General features: G+C 37.1%; 1 protein-coding gene across 1 annotated transcript in view; it reads left to right on the plus strand.

The window, feature by feature from the left end:
* The first annotated feature begins 978 nt into the window (after positions 1–978).
* Positions 979–12593, plus strand: part of TDRD1 (tudor domain containing 1) — a 39679-nt gene continuing 28064 nt past the window's right edge. Inside the window, exons 1-3 of the mRNA XM_021709766.1 lie at positions 979–1296; positions 3185–3243; positions 11435–11579. Of these exons, the coding sequence (XP_021565441.1) occupies positions 996–1296; positions 3185–3243; positions 11435–11579 (505 nt within the window). The 5' untranslated portion in view covers positions 979–995. The remainder of the gene's footprint in view (positions 1297–3184; positions 3244–11434; positions 11580–12593) is intronic.

A 12593-nucleotide genomic window follows, 5' to 3' on the forward strand; every position in this document is an offset into this window, starting at 1 on the left:
CTGAGACAGTTTGTGAAGGATGAGCAGGCGGATGAGAGAGCAGGGTCATGGATAGCAGACTCAGTGCGGCTTGCTGTAGCATGAAGTGGAAGAGAGCAGAGGGATTCTGTGAAGGCAGAAGGTAGGTGATGACCCGATTTTGTGCTTTTGTCTGGGTGAAAGATGTTAAACATACTTTGGTATTCAATAAAGAGGTATTCAATTTGTAGGTATCATTCAAAATTAAACTTTTTTCCCTTAATACTTTTTAAAAATTTATTATTTATTTATTTATTTATTTTGAGTTGGAGTCTCACTCTGTCACCCAGACTGGAGTGCAGTGGCTGCTCCTGCCACCACAGCCTCGACCTACTGGGCTCCAGCAATCCTTCCACCTCAGCCTTCCAAGGAGCTGGCACTACAGGCGCACGCTATCGCGCCCAGCTAATTTTTGATTGATTGTAGAGATGAAGTCTCGCCAAGTTGCCCAGGCGGGTCTTGAACCCACGGACTTAGGCAATCCACTCATCTCAGCCTACCAAGGCGCGGGATTACAGGCTGAGCCACTGAGCCCGGCTACTTTTTAAAAATTTAAATAGATCTTTATTGCATTTTTCTATTAAGGCATAGAGTTTAGGTTGGGAATATTTCTTCTAAAATATGAAAGACCTTTTCTGTTACTTTTGCTTCAAAAAGTTAGGAATAATGGTGTTGAACTCTGAGATTACTTTCTTGATTTCTCATGACATGATCTTTTGTTGGATTGTTGTTGAATTGTTAAACTTGGAGTTTATACTTACTGATAGAGAATTGTTTTTCTTTTCTTGTGCCCCGTAGGCTGGATCTTGATGTCACAGTTATGTCTGCTTTGGAATCATTTTTATAGAAATTGTCTGTTACATAAATATTTGAACAAAATCACCTGAGCCTGCAGTACTTCTACTTTTGAATTAAAATTTTCCTTTTAAATACATTTTTTCCCTTAGACTTTTGTGAATGTTAAATTGCCGCTTAATATGATGACAAGAAATAATTTGGAAGCATCTACTTGTAAAATGACAGAGCCATTTAATTTTGAGAAAAATGAAAGCAAGATGCCACCACATGATTCTATAAGAAGTCCTGGAGCACATCCTAACCATCCTAATTTCAGGTTGAAAAGCCCAGAGATTGGAAATAAAAAGTACAATTTTTTGCTTTGTGAGCAAACTAAACAGTATTTGGCTAGTCAGGAAAACAATTTAGTGTCTTCACACCCTAATGGCATCAATGGAAAAGTGGTTGAATCCAAAGAAGACAGGCAAACATTGCCAACAGGTGAGTGAAAACCACAGGCTTACTGTTTCTTGATTCTGATGATTTCTGCAACTTATCTCAAGTATATATAGTTACACACCAGGGGGTTTTAACAGGACAGCCACATGACTACCATATAGTATTTGCATTTAATTATTAATTTAGAGGAAAAACAAGATACCAAGTAGCTACCTTTGGTTTAATTGATCACAGAAAAAATTCCTAGTAATAGAATGAGTGAGCTTTCCCCCTCAGGAATGTAGAAAGGTGTTCTAAAGAGTGACCATATTTTAAGAATACCATGTAATTTTTTTGCATGTATTAGGTCATAGAGATATATCTAAGATTTTTAACCAATTTAATGTGATTTCTTTTATCATCCCTTTAGTTCCAGTTTTAAAAACCTACTTTTTAAGGCAAGGACCTGGTGCAATTTAGTCTCTTAGGAAGCATATGAGAAGTGACCTTTTAACATTATGCTGATGTGATTCTCAGGATGTGGCCCTTGGGCGCTATGGTTTTTCAAGAGGTCAAAACTGCTTTCCCAATAATATTAAAACATTATTTGCCTTTTTGAAATGTTGACTTTATGCTGATGGTGCAAAAAGCACGGGTGGTTGAATGCCTTATTAGCTCAACTTAAGGCGAGATACCAACCTAGGCTGAAGGTCATTAAGTTTTTCATTGCCATACACTTGCAGTTAAAACAAAAGCCAGGAATGCCAGTTTTCCTTAAAAATGTTCTTGATGGAGCAGTATTTTATTACATCTTGATCCTTGTGTATAATATTTTTAGTATTTTGTGTAACGAAATGAGAATTGCGCCTGACTTATACTGCATGCTGAAATGTGAAAAACATGCATGTGGTTGAGTTGTGAGCTGAGGGAAACATCTTATTTTACTTGAAAAGATGACAAACTGGGCAACCCCTTCAGGTACCCTCCCGCTTTGGGACCTTTTCTGTCCTCTTAATAAATTCTGCTTTCTCAAAATAAAATATAAAATAATTTTAAAACAGAAGAGATGACAAACTGATTATTCAGATTTTGATATATTATAAGCATTTTCTCAAAAATTAACAGTGAGCCTGTGACTTTAACAAAAACAGCTGACAGTATTTTGTTGTCAGTGATAAAATTTAGCTTAAAATTTAGCTTTCAATCAGATCAGGATTTCAGATTTGTGTGTGCCAAAGTGCTGGGCAGTTATGTTTTTAAAAATTGTAGGCTGGGCATGGTGGCTCAGCCTGTAATCCTAGCACTTTGGGAGGCCAAGGTGAGAGAATTGCCTGAGTCCAGGAGTTTGAGACCAGCCTGGGAAACTTGGTAAGACCTCATCTCTACAATAAATCACAAAAATTAGCCTAGCTGGGCAGGATGGTGTGCATCCGTGGTTCCAGCTACTTGGAGGGCTGAGGCGGAAGGATCACCTAAGCCCAGCAGGTCGAGGCTGCTGTGGCTGTGAGTGTGCCACTGCTTTTCAGCCTGGGCGACAAAGTGATACTACAACACCCCCCCCAAAAAAAATTGTGAATATGTAATGCATTTATTTTTAAATAAGTGTCTTAAATTTAGTTTTAACTTCTAATACAGTACAGTAAATATTGATAGAAATAAGCCATATAAATAAAAGTCCATTGTGAGTCTCAAATTTTAAGAGCGTAAGGGGGTTCTGAATTCAAAAACATTTGACAACTACTGCCTTAGAGATTGGAGGAAAGTTCACATTGAAAGAAGCAATAAGCAAATTTCAGACAAGTCCTAGGTTGTTGCTTATTTGTGGTATAGCTATAAGGCTATTATGGCATAGCCTTGTTATTTGAATATCGCCCTAATTATACTATTTTACATTATCAGGAATAAAAAGTATCATATGTCTTTAATTAGGAACTGTGTTTTTCCTCCCCAGGAGACTCAGTGTCACCATTAAATGCTGGAAGTAATTCACCACTCAAAGAAGTAAATACTGTAAGTTATTTGTTTTCTTCTATCTTGTGCCTTGTTTGGGTAAAGATTTTAAACAGACTTTGGTATTTAATAAATAAATATTTAATTTGTAGGTATCATTCGAGATTAAACTTTTTTCCCCTTAATATTTTTTTTAAGAAATATATTTCTTTTTAGGTAATTGTAGATTCACATGAAGTTGTGAGAAATAATCAAGGGAGATACTGTTTAGCCTTTATCTAGCTTCCCCCATTGGTAACATGTGGCAAAACTATAGTACAGCATTACATCCGGCATATTGACATTGATGCCATTAAAATACAGAACATTTCCATTTCTGCAAGCCTCTCTTATATGCCCTTTTATGGCCAATACTTCCCTTCTACCCTACCCCCTTTCCTTAATCTGGCAGCCACTAATATCTGTATTTCCACAGTTTCGTCGTTTCTAGAATTTTATGTAAGAGGTTACATACAAGCAGTAGGTCACTTTTGGGGATTGGCTTTTCTTCATTTGATGTGATTCTGTGGAGATTGATCTCTGTATTGTTGTATGTATCAGTAGTTTTATCCCTTTTGTTGCCAGGAAGTGTTCTATGGTGTGGATAGTTTGTTTAACCATTCATCTGTTAAGTATGCCTGGGTTTCCAGTTTTTGGCTATTAAAATTGAAACTGCTATATCCATTTATGCGCAGGGTTTATGTAAATCTAAGTTTTTAATACTCTAGGGTAAATGTCCAGGGGTGCAATTTCTACACTGAATAATAGTCCCATACTTTGTTTTATAAGAAACTGCCAAATGTTTTCCCGAATGACTGTACCATTTTACATTCTCAACATGACTGTATGAGTAGGTTCAGTTTCTCTGTATCCTCACCAGCATTTGGTGTTGTTAGTATTTTTATTTTACCCATTTTTGTAGATATGTAATAATATCTTATTGTGGGTTTTAATTTGCATCTCTAATGCTAATGATGCCTAACATTTTCATGTTTGCCATCTGTATATCCACTTTGGTGAAATGTTTTTTATATCTTTTGTCCATTTTCTAATTGAACTTTTAAAAACTGAGTTTTGAAAGTTCTTTATATAAATTTCAGATATTAGAAATTTGTCAAGGATATGATTTGCAAATATTTTCTCCTAGTCTTTTCATCTTCTTGGCAAGATCATTTTTCCTTTGCAGATTATGCTTTTGTGCTTTTGGTATCAAGTCTAAAAAACTCTTTGCTACTCTAGATCCTGAAAATGTTCATTTTTTTCCCCCAAAAGTTTGATAGTTTTACATTGAAGTTTTGATCCATTTTGAGTTTTGCTTAAGAAACTTAGGTTGCGATGGATGGATTGATTTTGGCCTATGGATAATTATTTTGGCCTATGGATATTTTTGCCCAGTGCCATTTGTTGAAATACTATCTTTACTGAGTTGCTTTTGTACTTTTGCCAAAATTCAGTTGGACATATCTGTGTAGGTATTTTCTTAGTTATGTATTGTTTTCTATAGATACATATGTCTGTCTCTCCACCAGTACCACACAGTCTTGATTACTGGAGCTGTGTAATAAATTTTGAAATCGGTAAGAGTGGTTGTTCCCATTTTATCTTTGTTTGCAAAAAAAACGTTAAGCTATTCTGGTTCCTTTGCCTTCCAATATACAGTTTAGAATAATCTCTTCCATGTCTACAAAAAATTTTGGTGAGAATTTGAAGTGAATTGCATTAAACCTGTATATTACTTTGGGAATTATTAACATCGTTGCTATGTTGAATCTTCCAATCTATTAACACAATCTTTCTTAATTTATGTAGTTCTTTCTTTCATTTTGTAGTTTTCAACTTACAAGTCTTAGGCATGTTTTGTTAGGTTAAGTAGGTCTTAAGTAGGTCTTTTATCTAAGTGATTGTAAATACTATTTTTATTTCTATGTGTTCTCATTTTTTAATTTTTACATGTTCATTGTTAATATATGGAAACATGATTGGTTTTTGTATGTTTATCTTATGTCTGTGATCTTGCTGAAGTCACTTATTCTAGGAATCTTTTTTAGAACTCTTAAAATTTTCTAATAGACTATCATATCATCTGCAGGTAGGGACAGCTTTCTTTCATTTCAATGTATGTGCCTTTTATTTCTTTTTTCTTGCCTTATTGCACTGGTAGGAACTTTTAGCACTCTATTGAATAAGAGTGACAGTAGACACCTTGTCTTGTTTCCAATCTTAGGCAGAAAGCATTCAGTCTTTTGCCATTAAGTATAATGTTAGATTTAGATTTTTATAGATGTTCTTTATCAAGTTGATGAAGTGTTCTCTATTCCTGCTTTTCTGATTTTATCAGGAATAGTTGTTGGATTTTGTCAAATGCTTTTTTGGTGTTGGTTGATATGGTAGTGATTTTTACATGTGTTTTCATTAGAGATTGTCGTCAGCAATTTTCTCTTTTCTACCATCTTTATGTGGGTTGAGTATCAGGGTAATATTAGCTTCATAAAATGAATTTAGACGTGTTCCCACTTCTGTTTTTTGGGAGAGAGATTATATAGAATTGGTGTTACTACTTCTTCAAACATTTGGTAGAATTATCCAATGAAAATTATCTGGACCTGGAGATATTTTGGGGGAGTTTTTAAAGTATGATTATGATTCAATTTCCTTAATATTTATAATTAGGATCTATTCAGATGATCTATTTCATATTGTGTTCATTTGTGGCTTTTTTTTTTTTTTTTTTGAGTTGGAGTCTCACTCTGTCGCCCAGACTGGGTGCGGTGGCTGCTCCCGGCCACCACAGCCTCGATCTGCTGGGCTCCGGCGAGCCTTCTGCCTCAGCCTTCCGAGTAGCCGGAATTACAGGCACGCCCTACCACGCCTGGCTGATTTTTTGATTTATTGCAGAGATGAGGTCTCGCTGCCCAGGAGGGTCTCGAATCCGTGGGCTCAGGCAGCCCACTCACCTCAGCCTCCCAAAGGCAGGGGATTACAGGCTGAGACACCGAGCCCGGCTCATTTGTGTTTTTAAAGACATTGTTTCATTTTGTCTACATTGTCGAATTTGTGTGTGTAGAGTTGTTCCAAGTGTTCATTATTATCATTTTGATATCTGTAGAGTCTGCAGTAATATTCCGTTTCACTTCTAATATTGGTAATTTCTGTATTCTCCCTTCAATGTCTATCTTGCTAGAGTTTTGTCAGTTTTATTGGTATTTTCAAAGAACCAGTTCTTTCATTTTTTTCCCTCTAAGTTTTTTGCTTTTATTTTAATTGATTTCTGGTTTTATCTTTACTGTTTCCTTTCTTCTGCTTCCTTTGGCCATATTTTGTTCTTCTTTTTCTAGGTTCTTTGAATCAGTCTAGTTCTGTTGCCCAGGCTGGAGCGTAGTGGCACAATCATGACTACTCGACCTGTTGGGCTCAGGCAATCCTTCCACCTCAGCCTTCCAAGTAGCTGGGACTACAGGTGTGAGCCACCACACCTGGCTAATTTTTTAAATTTATTGTAGAGACAAAGTGTCACCATGTTTCCAGCCTAGTCTCATATTCCTGGGCTCAGGCAGTCCTCTTGCTTCCGCCTCCCAAAGTACTGGGATTACAGGCATGAGCCACCTAGCCTGGTCTTTTTCTAGGTTCTTGATGAGAGCTTTCATTGCTAATTTAAGAATTCTTTTCTAAGATGGGCATTTAGTTCTATACATTTGCTCTCACCAGTGCTTTAACTGTGTCCTACAAATTTTGGTTTGTATTTTCATTTTATTCAGTGTTTTGTTTTGCCCAGGGTGTGGAGTGCAGTGTTGACGTCATAGCTCTCTGTAGCCTTGAACGCCTGGGATCAAGTAATCCTTTTGCAACAGCCTCCTGAGTAGCTGGTACTATAGGCATGCACCACCATATGTGGCTAGTTTTTTTGTTTTTTTTTTTGTAGAGACAGCATTTTATTGTGTTGCCCAAGTTGGTCGCAAACTCCTGGCCTTAAACAATCCTCCTGCCTTGGTCTCTCAAAGCAGATTACAGGCATGAGTCACTGCGCCTACCCTAGTGTATCTTTTATTTACCTTGAGACTTCCCCTTTGACCCATGCATTATTTAGAAGTGTATTTTTTAGTTTCCAAGTGTTTGAAGATTATTTATATTCTTTCTCCAACTGATTTTTAGTTTGCGTCTGCTGTGATCAGAGAATGCCCTCTATATAATTTTGGTTCTTTTAAACATGTTGAGGTTTGTTACTTATAGCTCAGGATCTGGTCCTGGTTTATGTTCTGTTAGCACTTGAAAAGAATGTACATTGTTCTGTTGTTGGGTCAGATGATCTATAAATAGCTAGTAGATCTTGTTGGTGGGAGGTGATGTTGAGTTCTTCTCTATTCTTTCTCATTTTCTATCTAATCATATCAATTATTGACAGAAGGGTATTGAAGTCTCTGTAATGTTTCTTTTTTCAGTTCAGTTTTGCTTCACATTTTGAAGTTCTGTCCGATGCATACATAGGACTGCTATGTCTTGTTTGATTGTCTCTTTTGTTGTCATAATGTCCCTCTCTGTGCCTGGTAATTTTCTTTCTCTATACTCTGTTTTATCTGATATTAATACAGCCCACTCATTTTTTTATGAACATTTACATGTTTTTCCATCTTTTTACTTTCTTTCTGTATTGTTATACATGAAATGAATTTCTTATAGATACCATATAGTTGACTAAAATTTTTCAAATTCATTCACTTAATCTGTCTTTTAACTGGTATATTTAGACCATTTACATTTGATGTAAGTATTGATATTTAAGGTTTTAAGTGTACTGTATGTGTTTTGTTTTCAGTTTTTTTTTTCCTGCCTTATTGTGGATTATGTGAACACTTTTTTGTAATTCAATTATGATTTATAGTGTTTTTAAGTTCATATCTTTTTTGTATAGCTTTTCCAGTGGTTGCTCTAGATATTACATCATGTGGACACAACTTGTCACAGTCTATTGGAGTCATCACTTTGCCAATTTGAGTATAGCATAGACACCTTATTCCCCTTATGTTCCTTACACTTAACTCATTTTTGCCTGAACTGTCAAACATAATTTAGAACATTCAAGAGAAGTCTATTTACTTACCCATACTTTTAGCTTATTGTGTTTTCCTTCCCCTTCTATTTCAGTGTTTGTTCTGTCATCATTTCCTTCTGTTTAGAGAACTTTCTTAAGTCATTCTCTTAGGATAGATCTACTGGCAATAAATTATCTCAATTTTATTTCTTTCATTTGAGAACGTCTTTATTTCCTGTTTGTTCCCAAAGGGCTTTTATGGGGAGAGGGGAAGAATAGTTTCTCAGATAACAGGTCTTTCTTTCAGAACTTGAAAAATGTTTTGTCACTTCCTTCTGATTTCCATAGTCTCTAATGAGAAATTTACTGTCTTTTGAATTGTTTTTCTCCCTGTAGGAAAGATATCATTTTCCTATTTCTGCTTTCAAACTTTTAGTTTTCAGAAGTTTGACCAAGACATGTTTTGGTGTTTTTTCTGTTTGGAGTTCACTCTGCTTCTTGAATTAATAAATTTATATATTTTGCCAAATTTTGAAAATTTTCTTTGAGTACCTCTTAAGGCCTATCTTATTTTTCTTTTCTGAAGATATGAAATGCTAGATTTTTTTGGTATAGTCCCACAGGTCCCTGAGGCTCTGTTCATTTTTTTTTAAATCTGTTTCTCTTTATTGTTCCAATGAGGCAATTTCTACTATTCTGTCTTTTTTGTTTGTTTGTTTGTTTGTTTGTTTTTGAGTTAGAGTCTCACTCTGTCACCAGACTGGAGTGCAGTGGCCGCTCCCGGCCACCGCAGCCTCGACCTGCTGGGCTCCGGCGATCCTTCCGCCTCAGCCTTCCGAGTAGCTGGCACTACAGGTGCGCGCTATCACGACCGGCTAATTTTTTGATTTATTGTAGAGATGGGGTCTCGCCAAGTTGCCCAAGCGGGTCTCGAACCCGCGGGCTCAGGCAAATCCACTCACCTCAGCCTCCCAAAGGCGCGGGATTACAGGCTGAGCCACCAAGCCCGGCTTATTCTGTCTTTAAGTTCGTTGATTCTTTCCTCTTTTCCCTCAATTATGCTGTTGAACCTGCCTATGTGTTTTTTATTTTGATTATTACACTTTTCAGTTCTAAAATTTCCATTTGGTTCTTCTTTATGTCTTCTGTTTCTTTACTGAGATTCTCTATTCATTTATTTCAAGCATGTTTATAATTGCTTCTTAAAATATTGATGGCTGCCTGCCTTAAAGTCTTTATAGATAAATTAACATCTCTGTCATCTTCATGTTGGCATCTTTTGTTTGTTTTTTGCATTCGGTTGGGATTTTCCTCATTCTTGGTATGGTGAGTTACTTTTTATTGAAAATGGGATATAATGGGTATTATTATGAGACGATGTCTTATTTAAACTTTCTGTTTTAGCTGTCTTATTCTGGCACTTGCTCCATCAGGGGAAGGGCTGCTGCTTTGTTACTGCCAGGTGTGGGATAGTTGTTCAGCTTCCCCACTCAGCCTCTGTTGGCACTCAGCTGGGGAGGTCTTTGTACTCCCGGGTGAGGATGAGAGTCCAGCTTCCCACTAGGCCTCAACTGATTCTTTTCTGGCTGGGAGTGGTGAGTACCTAGTTAAACTGGTCTCATGCAGTCTCTACTGATGGATAGGGACAAGGGCTGACTATAGGCATGAGGTGTTGGGAGGGACCTGTTACTGTTGAATGATAGTGAAAATTCCTGACTCTCCTCCACTAGGCCTTTTATGACAACACCCTGGTAGGAGCAGGGGAACCTCCTTACTGCTGGGTAGAAACAGGTTCCCCACGTGGTATCCACAGGGAGGAGAGTTATTCTCCCCAAGTCCCATGGATGAAGTGCTGGTGCCCTATTCTGTTGACCTTCTCTGATCAGTGAGTGGGTTGGAGCACCTTATTACCATGAAGGTGAAATTCTAGGCCGTACATTCTACCTTGCTGGTGGGAGTGAGATCCCTTTTTTTTTTCCTGTAATGTTTATCTGGAGTAGAGCACTTATTGTTAAATGTTCTCTGTCTTGTTGGTTGGCCTCTTTCCTGATTCTTTGGCTATAGAGAGCAGGTTTTTAAAAAAAATTTAAGTGATGGGGTCTCCCTATGTTGCCCAAGCTGGAATACAGTGGCTCTTCACAGACATTATTAATGCTTCTTACAGCTTTGAATTCCTGGGCTCAAGTGATCTTCCATATCAGCCTCCTGAGTACCTGGGACTGCAGGTGCACACCACCACACCCAGCTAGAAAGCAGGGATTTTTTTGTTGTCTTTTTATTGTCTGTACCTTTTGGAGTTGTTGGCTTTTTATTTTGTGTACCTTTTGGAGTATCCAGTTTGGGATATATGAGGCAAAAAGCAAACTCAGAGACCCTGCCACCATGTCCTTTTGGGTCCTCAGGTTCCTAGTCAGTCTGCCTCCTTTCTCCCACTTTCAGAGTCGTCTTGTGTTTGTTTTATGTATAAGCTCAGGAGTTAGTTGTACTTTACAACAGGAGGAATTGAGTAAAGGACAAGGAGGGGACCAGGAAAAAAACCCAGAATTAATTTATTAGAAATTGTCTATTCATTCTTACATGTTTAAACTTCAGTTACCTTCAAAGTACTCTTTGTTTGATGCAATATACCTATCGAGATGCTTTTCCCACTGCTCAAACCGTCTTTGAATTCATCAGTTTTGGTGCCTTTTAGTGCTTCTGCTGTTTTTTGTTTCACCTCTTCCACATCAGCAAAACGTTTCCCTTTGAGGATTTTTTGTTATCCAGGAAAACCAAAAAAAAGTCACTTGGGGTGAGACCAGGTGAATAGGGAGGGTGGGGCCCTACCATATTTGGTCGAAAACTGCTGAACACTTAGCACAGTGTAGGCAGGTGTGCCATAAATCACTTATCATGAAGTGGGCAAACTTGTTGAAAGAATCTCAAAAAAAAAAAAATTAACTGAAACCGAATGCAGGCTCTCACAGCAATACTAACTGATACACTGATGCTGATGGGCTCCGAGAATACTTATCTGGTGGGGGAAGGCTATACTACAAGGGGCCCACCCAAAGATAATTCTGTTTTTTGGGGGTCCCCCGCCCTGTACATCTACTCTATCTTATCAAAAGAGGAAATTTCAAATCTAGTATTTAAGGTAAAAAGTTATTGCCAAATTCTAATATTACTGTTCTCTTTTCTTAATAGAAGCCCAGAGATAACATATGTCCTGCAAAGTCAAAAAAATTCTACAAGTTGACTGAGAATTCTTTGTCCATAAATAATCCAGAACTCTTCAACTCCTTAGGGCGTCCTCCTCGATCAGGAACTTGTCATTGCTGTGGTCTGTTTGGTAAGCATATTGCTCCTAGGTGCCTGTTGGATTATGCCTCTACATATTGGAAAAGTATTTTTATCATGGAAAATTTAAACATATAAAGTATAAATAGAACAGTATATATATGCCAAACCCCATCTCTCAGCTTCAGCAGCTGTCACCATCTTGCCATTCTTCTTCACCCATACCTTCCTATCTTCTGCTTCCTCAGAGGATTATTTTTGTAGTTTTTTTAGGTAAATCTACATGTGTGAAAGTACACAGACTTGTACCCCTATGAAGGTACAGATGCTTCTGTCTCTGCAGAAAATTTTCTAATGTCCCTTCCCAGTCACTACTTCTGAAGGCAACTACTGGTTTTCTTTCATCATAAATTAGTTTTGCCTGTCACAAAATTTTATATAAATGGAATTATATCATATATACTCTTTTGTGTAAAGCTTATTTCATTTAGAATAATATTTAGTGATTAATTCATGTTGCATTGTCATTAACTATTGTTGCAGATAAACAACAGTTTATTCCATTGAATAGTTATACCACAGTTTATCTGTCCTATTGATGAACATTTTGGTTGTTTCTAGCTTTTGTCTATTATGAATAGAGCTCTCTAAACATTTTTGTACAAGTCTTTATGTGGACATATGTTTTCATTTATTTTGGCTGCATACATAGACAGAATTGCTGAGTCAAAGGGTAGGTGTGTGGTTTTAACTGAATAGGAAACTGCCAAACTATTTGTTCCACATCATCCACTTTTGGTGTGGTATGTCTTTTTAATAAAGCCCTTGTCGTGGAGAGAAGTTGGAACTTTTATATGCTTCCTTAGTTGTGATTTTTAAAAACAAAAACCTTACTTGCATGGCATTTACCAGTTTAGTTTAATTTGCAGTTCTCTCATGATCAGTGATCTTGAACAATTTTTCATGTGCCTACTGGCTATTTCGGATATTTAACTCTTTTTAGTTTCTTTTAGGGTGGGGGCAGTTGAGGCCAAACTGCTTGGGATCTTTTTTGTTTGTTCCCTCC

The sequence above is a fragment of the Carlito syrichta genome, unplaced genomic scaffold, assembly GCF_000164805.1.
Source record: "Carlito syrichta isolate Samal-C Ts95f unplaced genomic scaffold, Tarsius_syrichta-2.0.1 Scaffold281088, whole genome shotgun sequence".
NCBI classification, from domain to species: domain Eukaryota; kingdom Metazoa; phylum Chordata; class Mammalia; order Primates; family Tarsiidae; genus Carlito; species Carlito syrichta.